This window comes from Salvelinus namaycush, chromosome 3 (assembly GCF_016432855.1).
Source record: "Salvelinus namaycush isolate Seneca chromosome 3, SaNama_1.0, whole genome shotgun sequence".
In the NCBI taxonomy this organism is placed as follows: domain Eukaryota; kingdom Metazoa; phylum Chordata; class Actinopteri; order Salmoniformes; family Salmonidae; genus Salvelinus; species Salvelinus namaycush.
This window is the reverse complement of record NC_052309.1, coordinates 1,374,020-1,392,863: the sequence shown is the minus strand read 5'-3', so window position 1 is coordinate 1,392,863 and position 18,844 is coordinate 1,374,020. Positions and strand designations below refer to the sequence as shown.

General features: G+C 44.3%; 1 protein-coding gene across 1 annotated transcript; it reads right to left on the bottom strand.

Moving 5' to 3' along the window:
- Window positions 1-15,254: 15,254 nt before the first annotated feature.
- LOC120044746 (transmembrane protein 100) lies at window positions 15,255-15,680 on the bottom strand. The gene has a single exon (XM_038989425.1). The coding sequence runs from the start codon at window positions 15,678-15,680 to the stop codon at window positions 15,255-15,257; it is 426 nt and encodes a 141-aa protein (XP_038845353.1).
- Between the last annotated feature and the right edge of the window lie 3,164 nt (window positions 15,681-18,844).

Below are 18,844 nucleotides of genomic sequence, written 5' to 3'. Positions count from 1 at the left end.
TATGTCAGAATAGAACACTGACAGTATGTCAGAATAGAACACTGACAGTATGTCAGAATAGAACACTGACAGTATGTCAGAATAGAACACTGACAGTGTGTCAGAACAGAACACTGACAGTATGTCAGAATAGAACACTGACAGTATGTCAGAATAGAACACTGACAGTATGTCAGAATAGAACACTGAGAGTATGTCAGAATAGAACACTGAGAGTATGTCAGAATAGAACACTGAGAGTATGTCAGAATAGAACACTGACAGTATGTCAGAATAGAACACTGACAGTATGTCAGAATAGAACACTGACAGTGTGTCAGAATAGAACACTGACAGTGTGTCAGAATAGAACACTGACAGTGTGTCAGAATAGAACACTGACAGTGTGTCAGAATAGAACACTGACAGTGTGTCAGAATAGAACACTGACAGTGCGTCAGAATGGAACACTGACAGTGCGTCAGAATGGAACACTGACAGTGCGTCAGAATGGAACACTGACAGTGCGTCAGAATGGAACACTGACAGTGCGTCAGAATGGAACACTGACAGTGCGTCAGAATGGAACACTGACAGTGCGTCAGAATAGAACACTGACAGTGCGTCAGAATAGAACACTGACAGTGCGTCAGAATGGAACACTGACAGTGCGTCAGAATAGAACACTGACAGTGCGTCAGAGTAGAACACTGACAGTGCGTCAGAGTAGAACACTGACAGTGCGTCAGAGTAGAACACTGACAGTGCGTCAGAGTAGAACACTGACAGTGCGTCAGAGTAGAACACTGACAGTGCGTCAGAGTAGAACACTGACAGTGCGTCAGAGTAGAACACTGACAGTGCGTCAGAATAGAACACTGACAGTGCGTCAGAATAGAACACTGACAGTGCGTCAGAATAGAACACTGACAGTGCGTCAGAATGGAACACTGACAGTGCGTCAGAATGGAACACTGACAGTGCGTCAGAATGGAACACTGACAGTGCGTCAGAATGGAACACTGACAGTATGTCAGAATAGAACACTGACAGTGCGTCAGAATAGAACACTGACAGTGCGTCAGAATAGAACACTGACAGTGCGTCAGAATAGAACACTGACAGTGCGTCAGAATGGAACACTGACAGTGTGTCAGAATGGAGCACTGACTGTGTGTCAGAATAGAACACTGACAGTGCGTCAGAATAGAACACTGACAGTGCGTCAGAATAGAACACTGACAGTGCGTCAGAATAGAACACTGACAGTGCGTCAGAATGGAACACTGACTGTGTGTCAGAATAGAACACTGACAGTGCGTCAGAATAGAACACTGACAGTGCGTCAGAGTGGAACACTGACAGTGCGTCAGAGTAGAACACTGACAGTGCGTCAGAGTAGAACACTGACAGTGCGTCAGAGTAGAACACTGACAGTGCGTCAGAGTAGAATCAGAGTAGAACACTGACAGTGCGTCAGAGTAGAACACTGACAGTGCGTCAGAGTAGAACACTGACAGGTGTTGCTAACATTTACGATAGCAAATTTCAATTTACAAAAAAAAAAAATGACGTTTTCGTCTTTTGAGCTTCTAGTCATGAAATCTATGCAGCCTACTCAATCACTTTTTATAGCTACTGTTTACAGGCCTCCTGGGCCATATACAGCGTTCCTCTCTGAGTTCCCTGAATTCCTATCGGACCTTGTAGTCATAGCAGATCATATTCTAATTTTTGGTGATTTTAATATTCATATGGAGAAGTCCACAGACCCACTCCAAAAGGCTTTCGGAGCCATCATCGACTCAGTGGGTTTTGTCCAACATGTCTCTGGACCTACTCACTGCCACAGTCATACTCTGGACCTAGTTTTGTCCCATGGAATAAATGTTGTAGATCTTAATGTTTTTCCTCATAATCCTGGACTATCGGACCACCATTTTATTACGTTTGAAATCGCAACAAATAATCTGCTCAGACTCCAACCAAGGAGCATCAAAAGTCGTGCTATAAATTCTCAGACAACACAAAAATTCCTTGATGCCCTTCCAGACTCCTTCTGCCTACCCAAGGACGTCAGAGGACAAAAATCAGTTAACCACCTAACTGAGGAACTCAATTTAACCTTGCGCAATACCCTAGATGCAGTTCCCTGGTATACAGAAAATACCCGAGCTCTGAAGCAAGCTTCCAGAAAATTGGAACGGAAATGGCGCCACACCAAACTGGAAGTCTTCCGACTAGCTTGGAAAGACAGTACCGTGCAGTATCGAAGAGCCCTCACTGCTGCTTGATCATCCTACTTTTCCAACTTAATTGAGGAAAATAAGAACAATCCAACATTTCTTTTTGATACTGTTGCAAAGCTAACTAAAAAGCAGCATTCCCCAAGAGAGGATGGCTTTCACTTCAGCAGTAATAAATTCATGAACTTCTTTGAGGAAAAGATCATGATCATTAGAAAGCAAATTACGGACTCCTCTTTAAATCTGCGTATTCCTCCAGGGCTTAGCTGTCCTGGATCTGCACAGCTCTGCCAGGGCCTTGGATCGGGAGAGACACTTAAGTGTTTTAGTACTATATCTCTTGACACAATGATGAAAATAATCATGGCCTCTAAACCTTCAAGCTGCATACTGGATCCTATTCCAACTAAACTACTGAAAGAGCTGCTTCATGTGCTTGGCCCTCCTATGTTGAACATAATAAACGGCTCTCTATCCACCGGATGTGTACCAAACTCACTAAAAGTGGCAGTAATAAAGCCTCTCTTGAAAAAGCCAAACCTTGACCCGGAAAATATAAAAAACTATCGGCCTATATCGAATCTTCCATTCCTCTCAAAAATTTTAGAAAAAGCTGTTGCGCAGCAACTCACTGCCTTCCTGAAGACAAACAATGTATACGAAATGCTTCAGTCTGGTTTTAGACCCCATCATAGCACTGAGACTGCACTTGTGAAGGTGGTAAATGACCTTTTAATGGCGTCAGACCGAGGCTCTGCATCTGTCCTCGTGCTACTAGACCTTAGTGCTGCCTTTGACACCATCGATCACCACATTCTTTTGGAGAGACTGGAAACCCAAATTGGTCTACACGGACAAGTTCTGGGCCCATTTAGATCTTATCTGTCGGAAAGATATCAGTTTGTCTCTGTGAATGGTTTGTCCTCAGACAAATCAACTGTACATTTCGGTGTTCCTCAAGGTTCCGTTTTAGGACCACTATTGTTTTCACTATATATTTTACCTCTTGGGGATGTTATTCGAAAACATAATGTTAACTTTCACTGCTATGCGGATGACACACAGCTGTACATTTCAATGAAACATGGTGAAGCCCCAAAATTGCCCTCGCTAGAAGCCTGTGTTTCAGACATAAGGAAGTGGATGGCTGAAAACGTTCTACTTTTAAACTCGGACAAAACAGAGATGCTTGTTCTAGGTCCCAAGAAACAAAGAGATCTTCTGTTAAATCTGACAATTAATCTTGATGGTTGTAAAGTCGTCTCAAATAAAACTGTGAAGGACCTCGGCGTTACTCTTGACCCTGATCTCTCTTTTGACGAACATATCAAGACTGTTTCAAGGACAGCTTTTTTCCATCTACGTAACATTGCAAAAATCAGAAATGTTCTGTCCAAAAATGATGCAGAAAAATTAATCCATGCATTTGTTACTTCTAGGTTAGACTACTGCAATGCTCTACTTTCCGGCTACCCGGATAAAGCACAAAATAAACTTCAGTTAGTGCTAAATACGGCTGCTAGAATCCTGACTAGAACCAAGAAATTTGATCATATTACTCCAGTCCTAGCTTCCCTACACTGGCTTCCTGTTAAGGCAAGGGCTGATTTCAAGGTTTTACTGTTAACCTATAAAGCGTTACATGGGCTTGCTCCTACCTATCTTTCCGAGTTGGTCCTGCCGTACATACCTACACGTACGCTACGGTCACAAGACGCAGGCCTCCTAATTGTCCCTAGAATTTCTAAGCAAACAGCTGGAGGCAGGGCTTTCTCCTATAGATCTCCATTTTTATGGAACGGTCTGCCTACCCATGTGAGAGACGCAGACTCGGTCTCAACCTTTAAGTCTTTACTGAAGACTTATCTCTTCAGTAGGTCATATGATTGAGTGTAGTCTGGCCCAGGAGTGTGAAGGTGAACGGAAAGGCTCTGGAGCAACGAACCGCCCTTGCTGTCTCTGCCTGGCCGGTTCCCCCCTCTCCACTGGGATTCTCTGCCTCTAACCCTATTACAGGGGCTGAGTCACTGGCTTACTGGTGCTCTTTCATGCCGTCCCTAGGAGGGGTGCGTCACTTGAGTGGGTTGAGTTACTGACGTGATCTTCCTGTCTGGGTTGGCGCCCCCCCTTGGTTTGTGCTGTGGTGGAGATCTTTGTGGGCTATACTCGGCCTTGTCTCAGGATTGTAAGTTGGTGGTTGAAGGTATCCCTCTAGTGGTGCGGGGGCTGTGCTTTGGCAAAGTTGGTGGGGTTAGATCCTTCCTGTTTGGCCCTGTCCGGGGGTATCATCGGATGGGGCCACAGTGTCTCCTGACCCCTCCTGTCTCAGCCTCCAGTATTTATGCTGCAGTAGTTTATGTGTCGGGGGGCTAGGGTCAGTTGGTTATATCTGGAGTACTTCTCCTGTCTTATCCAGTGTCCTGTGTGAATTTAAGTATGCTCTCTCTAATTCTCTCCTTCTCTCTTTCTTTCTCTCTCGGAGAACCTGAGCCCTAGGTCCATACGTCAGGACTACCGGGCATGATGACTCCTTGCTGTCCCCAGTCCACCTGGCCCTGCTGCTGTTCCAGTGTCAACTGTTCTGCCTGCGGTTATGGAACCCCTACCTGTCCCAGACCTGCTGCTTTCAACTCTTAATGATCGGCTATGAAAAGCCAACTGACATTTATTCCTGATTATTATTTGACCATGCTTGTCACTTATGAACATTTTGAACATCTTGGCCATGTTCTGTTATAATCTCCACCCGGCACAGCCAGAAGAGGTTTGGCCACCCCTCATAGCCTGGTTCCTCTCTAGGTTTCTTCCTAGGTTTTGGCCTTTCTAGGGAGTTTTTCCTAGCCACCGTGCTTCTACACCTGCATTGCTTGCTGTTTGGGGTTTTAGGCTGGGTTTCTGTACAGCAGTTCGAGATATTAGCTGATGTACGAAGGGCTATATAAAATAAACTTGATTTGATTTGACAGTGCGTCAGAGTAGAACACTGACAGTGCGTCAGAGTAGAACACTGACAGTGCGTCAGAGTAGAACACTGACAGTGCGTCAGAGTAGAACACTGACAGTGCGTCAGAATAGAACACTGACAGTGCGTCAGAATAGAACACTGACAGTGCGTCAGAATAGAACACTGACAGTATGTCAGAATAGAACACTGACAGTATGTCAGAATAGAACACTGACAGTATGTCAGAATAGAACACTGACAGTGCGTCAGAATAGAACACTGACAGTGCGTCAGAATAGAACACTGACAGTGCGTCAGAATAGAACAATACAGTATGTCAGAATAGAACACTGACATTATGTCAGAATAGAACACTGACAGTATGTCAGAATAGAACACTGACAGTATGTCAGAATAGAACACTGACAGTATGTCAGAATAGAACACTGACAGTGTATCAGAATGGAACACTGACAGTAAGTGTCTGTGGATGGGTGAGGGTGCAGGGGGCACCAGCCAAATTCCTGTCATTTGTATTTGTACTGACCTCGAACATCCAGGTAACTACTTCCCCTCCATCTGCACTCTGGCCCTACTGACCTCTTCACCCTTCTCCACCCCTCCACTCCACCTCCCTCCACCCAACCCCAAACACACTCGCCTCAGTCCCTACATCCACACCTGTTTCCCATCACCATTGACTACTAGGTCATCTGTAATTTGTACAGGGCTTTCAGTTCATGGAATGCTACATCAATACATATATTTCACATTACCGTCACATAGGCTATAGTCTTGTCCAAAGTAACTTACAATAAGAGCATTATATTGCATCTATTTGGTACAGTGCTTAAGGTTGATGTGAATGCCACCTGACATCTATAGCCTATTTCACGTTAGTCATGTAGTCTTATCCAGAGCGACAAATAATATATGCATTATACGGCATGTGTGGTGATAATTGACAACAACAATTTATGCTACATTTGGAGGTAATGTGTTGTCATAGTTATGGCTGGATCTCTATTTGGCAATGTGATGAGAAGACAGATAGAAAGAACAGATAGTGAAAGAAGAGATAGTGAAGCAAGAGATAGTGAAGGAAGACATAGTGAAGGCATAGAAATAGAAAGAAGAGATAGTGAAGGAAGACATAGTGAAGGAATAGAAATAGAAAGAAGAGATAGTGAATGAAGACATAGTGAAGAAATAGAAAGAAGAGATAGTGAAGGAAGAGAAATGGAAAGAAGAGATAGTGGAAGAGATAGAGAAAGGAAAATGAGAGAAAGGAAAAGAGGAGATAGTGAAAGAAGAGATAGTGAAGGAAGAGATAGTAAAATAAGAGAAAGGGAAAGAAGAGATAGTGAAAGAGAGCAGGAGAGATGGGAGGAAAAAACAAAGGGAAAGAGACAGAGGAGGAGAATGGAACAGAATGATAATGAGAGTGATTGTGTGTGTGTGCATGCGTAGTGTGCATGCATAGTGTGCATGCGTGCAAGGTTTGTGTGTGCGTGTGTGTCAGAGGCAGGGCAGGATGGTTAATAGATATTACAGTGCGAGAGACACATGCACACAACAACAATGGTTTAATTGATCTTTCCAGAGAGCAGTATTGAGCAGTATTTGGCCTGTCTTTCTCAACTTCAATTAAGTCATAATAATATGACTGATGAAAGGGAGCGAGAGAGAGAGCGAGAGAGAGAGAAATAAATGAGGATACTGGCTTTTGTTGTGAATATGATTTTCTGAAAATATGATTTTCTATTTTACCAGTAGGTGGTGCCTTTCGTTGAGACAACTACCCGGGCCCTCCGTTTTTCCTTGACCATGTGACTTGACAAGGAACATCTCTGGGCCTTAGTGATAGCATATTTATTCCCTGAGTTTCTTCACTACAATGTTCTGTGATGAGACAGGTTTCCTGTTTTGAAATGACAGTTACAATTCACACAACAGGTAATATGAATCAAGACAGCACATCGCTGGTTTAATGACTGGGATGATGACTCTGGCACTGAGAGGTGATGCAATGATGAAGGGAAACATGTTTATAAATGGAAGCACTCTCTCTTAACACTGTTGGTAAGATGTTGTTATGATCTAGTTATGACGAAGAGGTTTCTATTCAATTCTATTGTCCCTTAAATAAACAGATCATTCTTTGGAAAAACAATTTGCCAAAATGACTCAATAAGACATAACAACCATTCACACACACACAAACATGCTCCAGGCTTTCCAAGAAAAATAGCAAATAGCACACTGTCTTTCTCGTTCTCGCTCCCCCCTCTCGCTCTCTCTCTTCCCCCCGCCCCGTCTCTCTCTCTCTCTCCACCCACTCCTTCCCTCCCCCGACTCTTCCTCTATTTTTAGCCCAGTCCTGCGAATCAGAAATCGTGACAGATCTATAGGGATAAACCTGGAGTCCAGGTTAACCTGAGCATCAATGAAGACTCAACAGCTCTGTAAACACCTCACAATGCACAAGCACTAATTTTGTTATGGTCAAATTAAAGGGACAGTTCAGCTAAATGACACATTTAGATATGTGTTTCCTTACTTTGAAGGCAGTCTATCCCTTTAAACTTCTTAGCCAAAACAGAGTTATCCTTTCTTCGATCAAAACCTTATACCAAGAGATGACAGAAAGAGAGGATTTTCACATCACTGCTTTAAATAACCTTTAACTGCAGTGGGCTAAGTCAGGGTCACACAGAGTGGTTCTTGGTAGTCTTGGTACTTTGAAACAAAAGTATACACCTCACACACATGGTTATGGGCAACAACAAAAAAAGAAGATGCCAGATAGGAAATGTATTTCATTTTGAGTTTGAATCCCAACATTACACTTCATATACATCACAGAAGAGTGAACTATAACAAAACTGTTTGACATAGAAACACCAGATTTTCGGTGGGTTTAAAAAAATAATGTTTATTAATTATGAAATTATGAAAAATATGAATAACATTCCACCCATGAGGCCACTAGGTCATTCGACTGCAGGAAAGGGGTAGTACAACAATTACAATTCAAATATACACGTTCAGACATAGAGTATAAATATACAAATAGAAATACAGTTATATTCACCACAGAATATTCATAATGGGCAGACAGACATACATTTTCTGCCACTAGTGACAAATAAACAGCATTGGTTTCAGCAGACAGACATGGCTGTCCACTATTTGTTAAAGACATCCCTCACCCGGAGTAGAGGTAGATGTCCCTCTTCTTCTCTCTTCTCTTTTGCAGCATAATCATCATTCCATCTTTACATCACCTCATACCAGGGACGTGTTCATTAGGCACCGAACGGAAGAAAACAGACCAAAGTAGTGTGGAAGTACCTGAACTTATCCAATGAGAAACGTTAGTTTTCATATTCCGTTGTAAAATCTTTTGCTACAGTGTGCCCTAATGAATACGACCTAAGTGCTATTCGTGTGCGTGCGCATGTGGGTGTCCGTGTGTGTCCATGTGTGTGTTTCAGTGTGTGTGTGTGGTTAGAATGACAGCCTAACTGCTTGTGACTGTATTCCCTGCAAGTAGCACTTTGCGGTCCATTTCTCTCAATGAATTTGCACATCTCTCTCTCTCTCTCTATATATATATATATATATATATATATATATATATATATATATATATATCCCACCCTGCTTCTTTTGATATTCAGACTTGGCTTCCTTTCAATTTAAAACTATGTTATGTTACTATTTGTGGAAAATACTCCACAGAAATGTTCAACTAGTGCAAGAGAAAAAAAAAAAGGAAATTCAACAGGGACCCCCTCTTAATCAGAACAACTCCAGTTTTACCATGACTTCAGCAGTGCATGGCTGGATGAACCAAGTCTCTGGCCAGGGAAAGGAACATTTTAAAGTTCGCCTCTTGGCATCAGAGAGAAAATGTTGCAGTTTTCAAGCACATTTCCTGCAATTCTACACATTTTGTCATGAGGCAGATACAACTTTGCCGTTTTAAAGGCCCAGTGCAGTCAAACATTATATTTATATATTTCCACACTATGAGGTTGGAATAGTACTGTGAAATTGTGAAAATTATGATAATGCTGTAAGAGCTGTTCGAAAAGTCCTCCTAAAATTTCAGCATGTTTTGATGGTATGGAGTTTTGTTCTGCCTAGCAGTAAATTAGTTAATAGACCAATAAGAAAGAGAGTTCCAAACCTCTCTGCCAATAACAGCTAGTTTTCAGTTTTCCCCTTCCCAGGGTTCTGCAGACCCCACTTTGAGAACCCCTGCTCTAGGGTTTCTAGCCCAGGACTAAGAGCGTCTGGGGTTAAGTATAGACTTGGGATAACCACACGCAATGTGAAAAGGCCTTTTGAAGCTAGCCTGCTGGTAGCAGACCTGTTTGAGCTTCAGCCTGACTCCTTGGTCGTGTCCGTTGTCATGCCAAACTCGACTAACAATGTATGGCATGCCGTGACGACGCAAGCCAGTAGAGCTGGCTGTAAAGCACATAGAATAGTATACACATCCCACTGTGGCCACACTGGTTGTATCAACGCTGTTTGCATGTCATTTCAATGAAATTACGTTGAACCAACGCGGAATAGACGTTAAAACTGACGTCTGTGCCCAGTGAGAGTACTGGAGAACCCAGCTACTTCAGCCAGTAAAGCCAGAAATGGTTTTCACTAAGAAACGCCACCAAGCTAGTAAAGCCACTTGTTATTCTGTCCAGTAACAAAAAGGACAAGAAGGCAGCATTCCTATTCTGTGGCTTAACGCCCGGACCACTGCCTTTATCCTGCGCCAGAGCAGCCAGAGTTTAGAGACATTTTCAGTGCCGTTTCCAGTAAAGCATTCTAACTCCGAATAATAATCGTATTCCGTTTAGCATGACCAGTGGTGTAAAGTACTGAAGTAAAAATACTTTAAAGTACTACTTAAGTAGTTTTTTGGGGGTATCTGTACTTTGCTTTACTATTCATATTTTTGACAACTTTTACTTCACTACATTCCTAAAGAAAATAATGTACTTTTTACTCCATACATTTTCCCTGACACCCAAAAGTACTCTTTGCATGTTGAGTGCTTAGCAGGACAGGAATATGGTCCAATTCACACACTTATCAAGAGAACATCCCTGGTCATCCCTACTGCCTCTGATCTGGCTGACTCACTAAACACATATGCATCGTTTGTAAATGATGTCTTAGTATTAATGTGCACCCCTGGCTAACCGTACATTTTAAAAACAAGAAAATAGTGCCGTCTGTTCTTGATTTATATAAGGAATTTGAAATGATTTATACTTTTGATACTTAAGTATATTTTAGCAATTACATTTACTTTTGATACTTAAGTAAAATACTTTAAGACTTTTACTCAAGTAGTATTTTACTGGGTGACTTTCACTTTTACTCGAGTAACTTTCTATATCTATACTTTTACTCAAGTATGACAATTGGGTAGTTTTTCCAACATTGAGCATGAGTGACCTAAATCTGTCCAGAGTCAGAGTCCCCACTTAAAATTGAGAGCCTCGACTGGCTGGTTTCTCTCTCTCACACACACACACACACACACACACACACACACACAGTTATCTCGCGTGCCAATCTGAACCATACTGCGCTAGTTCATCAAAAGTTTCCAGCATAATTCCAGTAGGCCAGCGCAGTAGAGCTCACCTCAGTTTGGCTGGGTTCAGTAGAATAGAGGATATAAGACAAAGCTGTACTGACTAACACATTCAATAGAGGGCATAGTTACAGTACATTCGCACACAATAAGCTGCAACATATTCAGGACAAAGGCAAAAGGAGGAGAAAGGGCTGATCCATGCCATTGCATGTCTATCCTACTACACTAGACATGTAACCATAGAGCTGAGGCTGACCTGTGAGTGGAGAGAGGCTGCGTCTTTATTGGCACCCTTTTCCCTATATAGTGCACTACATATGACCGGGGTTCTGGTCAAAAGTAGTGCACTATATATGGAATAGGGTGCCATTTGGGATGCAGACCGAGTCTTTGGCACTGAAAGGTTATGTATCTGATTTCTCTTTATGCATAGACACTTTTAACACCTTGCTAGACGCCATTAGTGTTCTATGGGACTTGGTCAATACTTGGCTAATCAATGCCACTTTCTCAAGGGGAGAGCCCGTTCAAAACATCAAGACAACCATCAATCTGTTAGTTCTATTATCAAGACAACCATCAATATGTTAGTTCTATTATCAAGACAACCATCAATATGTTAGTTCTATCGTCAAGATAATCATCAATGTTAGTTCTATCGTCAAGACAACCATCAATGTTAGTTCTATCATCAAGATAATCATCAATGTTAGTTCTATTATCAAGACAACCATCAATATGTTAGTTCTATCGTCAAGACAACCATCAATATGTTAGTTCTATCGTCAAGACAACCATCAATGTTAGTTCTATTATCAAGACAACCATCAATATGTTAGTTCTATCGTCAAGACAACCATCAAAATGTTAGTTCTATCATCAAGACAACCATCAATATGTTAGTTCTATCGTCAAGACAACCATCAATATGTTAGTTCTATCGTCAAGACAACCATCAATATGTTAGTTCTATCGTCAAGACAACCATCAATGTTAGTTCTATTATCAAGACAACCATCAATGTTAGTTCTATTATCAAGATAATCATCAATGTTAGTTCTATCGTCAAGACAACCATCAATGTTAGTTCTATCGTCAAGACAACCATCAATGTTAGTTCTATTATCAAGACAACCATCAATGTTAGTTCTATTATCAAGATAATCATCAATGTTAGTTCTATCGTCAAGACAACCATCAATGTTAGTTCTATCGTCAAGACAACCATCAATGTTAGTTCTATTATCAAGACAACCATCAATGTTAGTTCTATCGTCAAGACAACCATCAATGTTAGTTCTATCGTCAAGACATACATCAATATGTTAGTTCTATCATCAAGATAATCATCAATATGTTAGTTCTATCGTCAAGACAACCATCAATATGTTATTTCTATTATCAAGACAACCATCAATATGTTAGTTCTATTATCAAGACAACCATCAATATGCTAGTTCTATCGTCAAGACAACCATCAATGTTAGTTCTATCGTCAAGACAACCATCAATGTTAGTTCTATTATCAAGACACCAATCAATGTTAGTTCTATTATCAAGATAATCATCAATATGTTAGTTCTATTATCAAGACAACCATCAATATGTTAGTTCTATCGTCAAGACAACCATCAATATGTTAGTTCTATTATCAAGATAATCATCAATATGTTATTTCTATCATCAAGACAATCAGCCCAAGTGGTTACCTTAGTAACACTGTGTAGCCTAGCCTACTCATTCTCAGAACATCTATTGAGAGAAACTAGATGAGTACACTGCCTCTATTCCTTAATGACACAAACCTGTACAAATCCTTTTAAAACACTGATTCATCAGTACAAAATGAGGATGGTCCAATCAAATCAATGCCATTAATAAATCCTCACCACCGCAAGAGAGGGGTTTCCCAGATCATTGAGCAGTTTCCTCATTTTTCAGGAACATTGAGGAAAGAGAGGAAAGGATGGAAAACTGGTCTTGGTGTGTGTTTGCATATGTGTGTGTGTTTGTGTGTGTGTTTGCGTGTTTGTCGTGCTGCAGTAGTCCCAGTCTCCTCCAGTGGTCACTCACAACGGGGTATTCCACGAGAGATGAGAAAAATGGTGAGGGGGAGTGGGAAATATTTTAATGGTAATAGTAATGTGAGGGAGGGAGGGTTGTCTCCCTCTGAGATAGCTGTCTGTCTGTCTGTCAGGGTCGAGGAAGGAGAGGGAGAGGAGGAGAGAGAGAGAGAGGGAGGAGAGGGAGAGGAGGAGAGAGAGGGAGGAAAGAGAGAGGAGAGGGAGATGGAGAGGAAGAAGAGGAGAGAGAGGGAGGAAAGGGAGAGGAGGAGAGAGAGGGATGAAAGAGAGAGAGAGGAAGGAGATGGAGGGGAGGAGAGGGAGAAGAGGAGAGAGAGGGAGGAGAGAGAGAGGGGAATTCTCCAAAGAGCAGAAGAGCAGATGGAAACTGGTAACACACAAGTCAGAGCCTTTTTTCATGATCCAGCTCTCCAGTTCTCTGCTCCACTCGCTCAAGGCACTGAAAAGGGGACGGGAGGGGTCCCTCAGAGTGGAGTGTCACCAAGTCAAAGTGTCCCTCGGTGGAATGTCCCCTCAGCAGTAATGTCCTTCATTTATCCTGTCCTGTCCCCTGCTCGCTCTCTCTTGCTCTCTCTCTCTCTGTGAGAGAGGAGCTGAGGTCCTACGACTGCAGAGAAACTGACAGAGGTCAATGCTCATAGTCACACTACAGTGTATCAGGTGTGCAGTGCAGTCACTTACTCAGCTCTCTCCACTCCACTCTCCACTCTCAGAATGGCTGCATGGAGAAAAACATGGGGTAAAATGCCTTTATGTCCCTTTTCCACTGCGAGGATTAACACCGGTGCTGGACCTAAAAACTTGGACTTTTGTGTTACCAATGGCTGAGGCAGAGAGACATTGTTTCCTTTGGGCATTTATGGCCTTTCTGACTCCATGTGGAATATTCTCCTCCTTGGTCTGTATTCCACAGTCTAGAATAGTAGTCTTTTCTGTGCCTCAGAAAAGCACAAAGGCACAGCCATTGACCTACTACTGTAATACTGAAGGGACTGGTCACTCTGGTCTAGTGTAATAGTGTAGATGTGTGATTTCTTTGTTCCATACATTAGTTCTTGTGTTCTTACACTGGAAAAAGTTCACAGGTTCTGTACATACTCTTTCGGTCCGGCAGAATGTCTTTCTTGCGCACACACACACACACACACACACACACACACACACACACACACACACACACACACACACACACACACACACAAATACACTCACACAAATAAACACACAATTTTCCTGCCCTCTCCTGCTCCTCTCCTCGTCCCTCTACCACCAGCTGCCAGTAAGATCCTGGCGGACTCCGGTTCCACTCTCCCGTTGCGTAAAAAAAGCCCCAACACATTGCTGCAGTGTCACAGGAAGAGTGAATGACGCGGGGCACTGACGCGGGTGCACTCCTCTTTCGGCCCGGTGTCGAGTTGCCGTCGCTGGCCCACTTTTCACCGGTCGGACGGCCTGTCACCTGTCCTGGCTGGGAGGAATGCCGCGACTGACGCGGCTGGTGACGGCAGCACTGACTCCGGCAGCAGCTCGGCATAGCGGATTAAGTGTCTGTGTGAGGCTCCCGCTGCGTGTGTCAATGTGTGTGAGGGGGTCTCAGGGTGTGTGTGTGCGTGTCTCCCGAGAGGTTGTTTTGACACTGGACACCTGCTGTCCGACTGTAAAAGCGCGTGTTTGTGAGGTGGTGGTGAACCCGCATGCCAGACCCATCCGTCTCTCTCTCCCTCTGTCTCTCTCTCCTCAGAGTTCCACAGGTACTTCCTCCGCCCGTCTGTCCGTGAACCCTGAGCCCTCATCCTCGCCACACCTCTTCCTGAGTCCTCATCCTCCTCCTCTCCACACCATTTCCTGTGTCCTCGTCCTCCTCCTCTCCACACCACTTCCTGTGTCCTCGTCCTCCTACTCTCCACACCTCTTCCTGTGTCCTCATCCTCCCCCTCTCCACACCTCTTCCTGTGTCCTCGTCCTCCTCCTCTCCACACCTCTTCCTGAGTCCTCGTCCTCTCCACATCTCTTCCTGAGTCCTCACCCTCCTTCTTGCCACACCTCTTCCTGAGTCCTCGCATTCCTCCTCTCCACACCTCTTCCTGAGTCCTCATCCTCCTCCTCTCCACACCTCTTCCTCAGTCCTTGTCCTCCTCTCCACACCTCTTCCTGAGTCCTTGTCCTCCTGCTCTCCACACCTCTTCCTGAGTCCTTGTCCTCCTCCTCTCCACACCTCTTCCCGAGCTATGAGCTGAGCCAAGAGCAGCCAGGCTCCATAAAGACTAGGGAGGGCTGGTGGTGGTGGCTAGCCCACCCCCCCCGGTGGTGCTCCATTCCTGGGGCTTCTCTCCTCTCTCATGTCCCTGTGTGGTCAGAATATCCCAGGCTCCAGGTGTTCCTCACAAGGGGCACTGCTCTGAGGTAAAGGAGCTCCCTCCTCCTCCTCCGGCTCCTGAGGCCCTCTCTTTCTTTTTCCTCTTCTTTCTCTTGTGGACCGTCCAGCAGGCGGCGGCGGTCAGTGTGAGCACCAGGCCGGCTATAAGCAACACTACCGTCACCACTTTGGTCAGGGGCAGGTCATTGTATGTGTAAGTAACAGCCGTGCCCGACACACCGATCACCAACGAGATGATGCCAAAGGGGAAGATGCAGCGATACCAGGACTTCTCCATGCCGCCCGTGGCTTGGGAAAGGCGCTCCAGACTGGATAGGACCTCCGGGACTTTGGGCCCATGGGCTTCCAGCTGGCTCAGGGCCTGATTGTCTTGTCCAGGGGCCGGGGCTCCTGGGGGCTGGGAGGCCAGTTTGCCAGTGGTGCAGCCCATCCTGTCGGACTAACCCGGCCTTCGGCAGGGGGAGAGGAGGTGGAGGCTGGAGGTGCAGACCAGGCAGCAGATCTTCGTGGAACTGCCTCTGCCTCAGCTATCTTCTCCTCAGTAGTAGTCAGCACTGGCCTGGAGCAAGAAATAGAGACAACCAGAGGAGGTTTCTCTGTCTCAGAGCACAGAGGAGAAAGGGAGGAATAGCTAGAGTGGGAGGTATTGTGAGGTTTTGGTCATAAAGCGCAGAAATCCTACTCACACTCTCCCTGTCTCTTCCTCCCTCTCTCTCTGTCTCTCTGCTGCGTGTGCCCTGCTTGCTGCTGATTCTCTGGCAGCACATTGTACACTCTGCTGCCGGGACTGTAGGGGGATATATAAGGGGCCAGTGGAGGGGGTGGATCCAGGGAGAGGAAAGTGGGCGGAACAAAGCCTCCGATTGGCCGCAGCACATGTGATGTCAAAGAGCGGGGCAGGGAGGAATGGGGAGTGGTGGGAGAACAGGAAGCGGGAGGAGAGAAGAGGAAGGGGGAAGGGGGAAGGGAGAAGAACAGTTTAACTGCTCCCTCTCCGCCTCGTTTCTCTCCATCCTTCCTCTCCTTTATTCTCTTTTTTATCTCCACGCGGTAGAGAGTTAAAGTATCCCCTGGAGAATAGAAGAAACCCCTACTGCTACGTTTTCTGCAGCGAGGGGAGCACGATTCTGCCAGGATTCAACTATAGAAAAGATACAGGCAGAATGAGGTAGTGATAGCGATTCTGTTTGATCAGAGTAGAGAGAGGAAGGGGAGTGTTTGGAGCGTCTGCCACCTCTCTCTCTCACACACACCTCGCCGCAACGGCACAGCTGTATCACGTTCGACATACTAATTATACAACAACGGCATTCCCACTGCACCCTGCCACAACACAGAGGCACCTCACACACACACACACAGAATCATTTAGAAACACATTCACAGACACATACAGTCCATATGAAAACCTATATTTATACCAACAAGATATCACAGTCGGACTTCATGCCCCAACGTCCTTGGACAAACGTTTATTTTTGACGAGTAAACTGACTTCATCTCCCAACGTTCTGTGACAAACTTGTTAAATTTAGGCACACAGAAACAACTCGTGTGAAATGTAGGTATTCATTCTGACTGGGTTAATTAGGGGTGAAGGTTTGGGATGAAACAGAGACAACTCTGACTGGGCTTGGTGTATTGTTGTGGACGGATGGTGGAGTGGCGATGAGCTCCTGCTCTGTAGACTGTGAGTTCAATCCCAGTGCAGGGCTCTTGGGCTGGTTTTGACAGTGTCTCCCGACATCCAGTGGACCTGCACAAACGTTGAATTTCGCCTTGGATCTGGAGTGATCCTTCTGATTTATACACAGATGCACGTAATAGCAAACACACTCAGCGCCCATTCCTCCTCCTCCTCCGCCCACACACACGACGCAGCACCCATTCCTCCTCCTCCACACACACGTACACAAAGCCTCCTGCCAAATGGCTAAATGGGATAAAGGCTACGTATGGATGACAGAGAGGCTAATCCCCTCTATACCACCAGGACCAGCCTCCGGAGCCTTCAGCCTCTCTTCAAATTAAATCAACCCAGACAGCTCTGCCTCCCTAAGTCCTCTCCCAGCTCACCTAAACCCAGTTACAGAAAGATGCTTCACTAGGGACTACTGGTGGGTAAGGCTCTACTGGGATGACATTCTAACCAGTTTGAATGTTGTTTCATTTAGAATGCACGCTCATGGGATGACTAGAAGACTGATTGGAATAATACATTGAACTCTATGGGATGGTATATATTCATTCAACTATGAATATTGTAAGCATGATTTTAATGAATGATTAGCACAGATAGTAGTTTTGTGTGTGTGTGTGTGTGCTCCTTGATATGCAGGAGGAATGACAGTGTCATTTTAACTAAATAAACCATGCCATGCTAATCAGGAATGTCTCGTCTACAAAGAGCCACGCCATATGGTCCCAGACGCCTCCTCCATTGTGAACATGCTTATTTGTGCACAGTGTGTGTGTGTGTGTGTGTGTGTGTGTGTGTGTGTGTGTGTGTGTGTGTACAGTTGAAGTTGGAAGTTTACATACACCTTAGCCAAATACATTTAAACTCAGTTTTTCACAATTCCTGACATTTAATCCTAGTAAAAATTCCCTGTCTTACATCAGTTTGGATCACCACTTTATTTTAAGAATGTGAAATGTCAGAATAATAGTAGAGAGAATGATTTATTTCAGCTTTTATTTCTTTCATCATATTCCCAGTGGGTCATTAGTTTACATACACTCAATTAGTATTTGGTAGCATTGCCTTTAAATTGTTTAACTTGGGTCAAACGTTTCGGGTAGCCTTCCACAAGCTTCCCACAATAAGTAGGGTGAATTTTGGCCCATTCCTCCTGACAGAGCTGGTGTAACTGAGTCGGGTTTGTAGGCCTCCTTGCTCGCACATGCTTTTCAGTTCTGCCCACAAATTTTCTATAGGATTAAGGTCAGGGCTTTGTGACGGCCACTCCAATACCTTGACTTTATTGTCCTTAAGCCATTTTGCCACAACTTTGGAAGTATGCTTGGGGTCATTGTCCATTTGGAAGACACATTTGCAACCAAGCTTTAACTTCCTGACTGATGTTTCTTCAATATATCCACATAATTTCCCTTCCTCATGATGCCATCTGTTTTGTGAAGTGCACCAGTCCCTCCTGCAGCAAAGCACCCCCACAACATGATGCTGCCACCCCTGTGCTTCACGGTTGGGATGGTGTTCTTCGGCTTGCAAGCCTTCCCCTTTTTCCTCCAAACATAACAATGGTCATTATGGCCAAACAGTTCTATTGTTGCTTCATCAGACCAGTGGACATGTCTCCAAAAAGTATGATCTTTGTCCCCATGTGCAGTTGCAAACCACAGTCTGGCTTTTTTATGGCGGTTTTGGAGCGGTGGCTTCGTCCTTGCTGAGCGGCCTTTCAGGTTATGTCGATATAGGACTCGTTTTACTGTGGATATAGATACTTTTGTACCTGTTTCCTCCAGCATCTTCACAAGGTCCTTTGCTGTTGTTCTGGGATTGATTTGCACTTTTCACACCAAAGTAAGTTCATCTCTAGGAGACAGAACGCGTCTCCTTCCTGAGCGGTATGA

Bases quoted from the DNA above. Each gene is read 5' to 3' on its own strand.
- LOC120044746 (XM_038989425.1), bottom strand. From the start codon at position 15,680: ATGGGCTGCACCACTGGCAAACTGGCCTCCCAGCCCCCAGGAGCCCCG.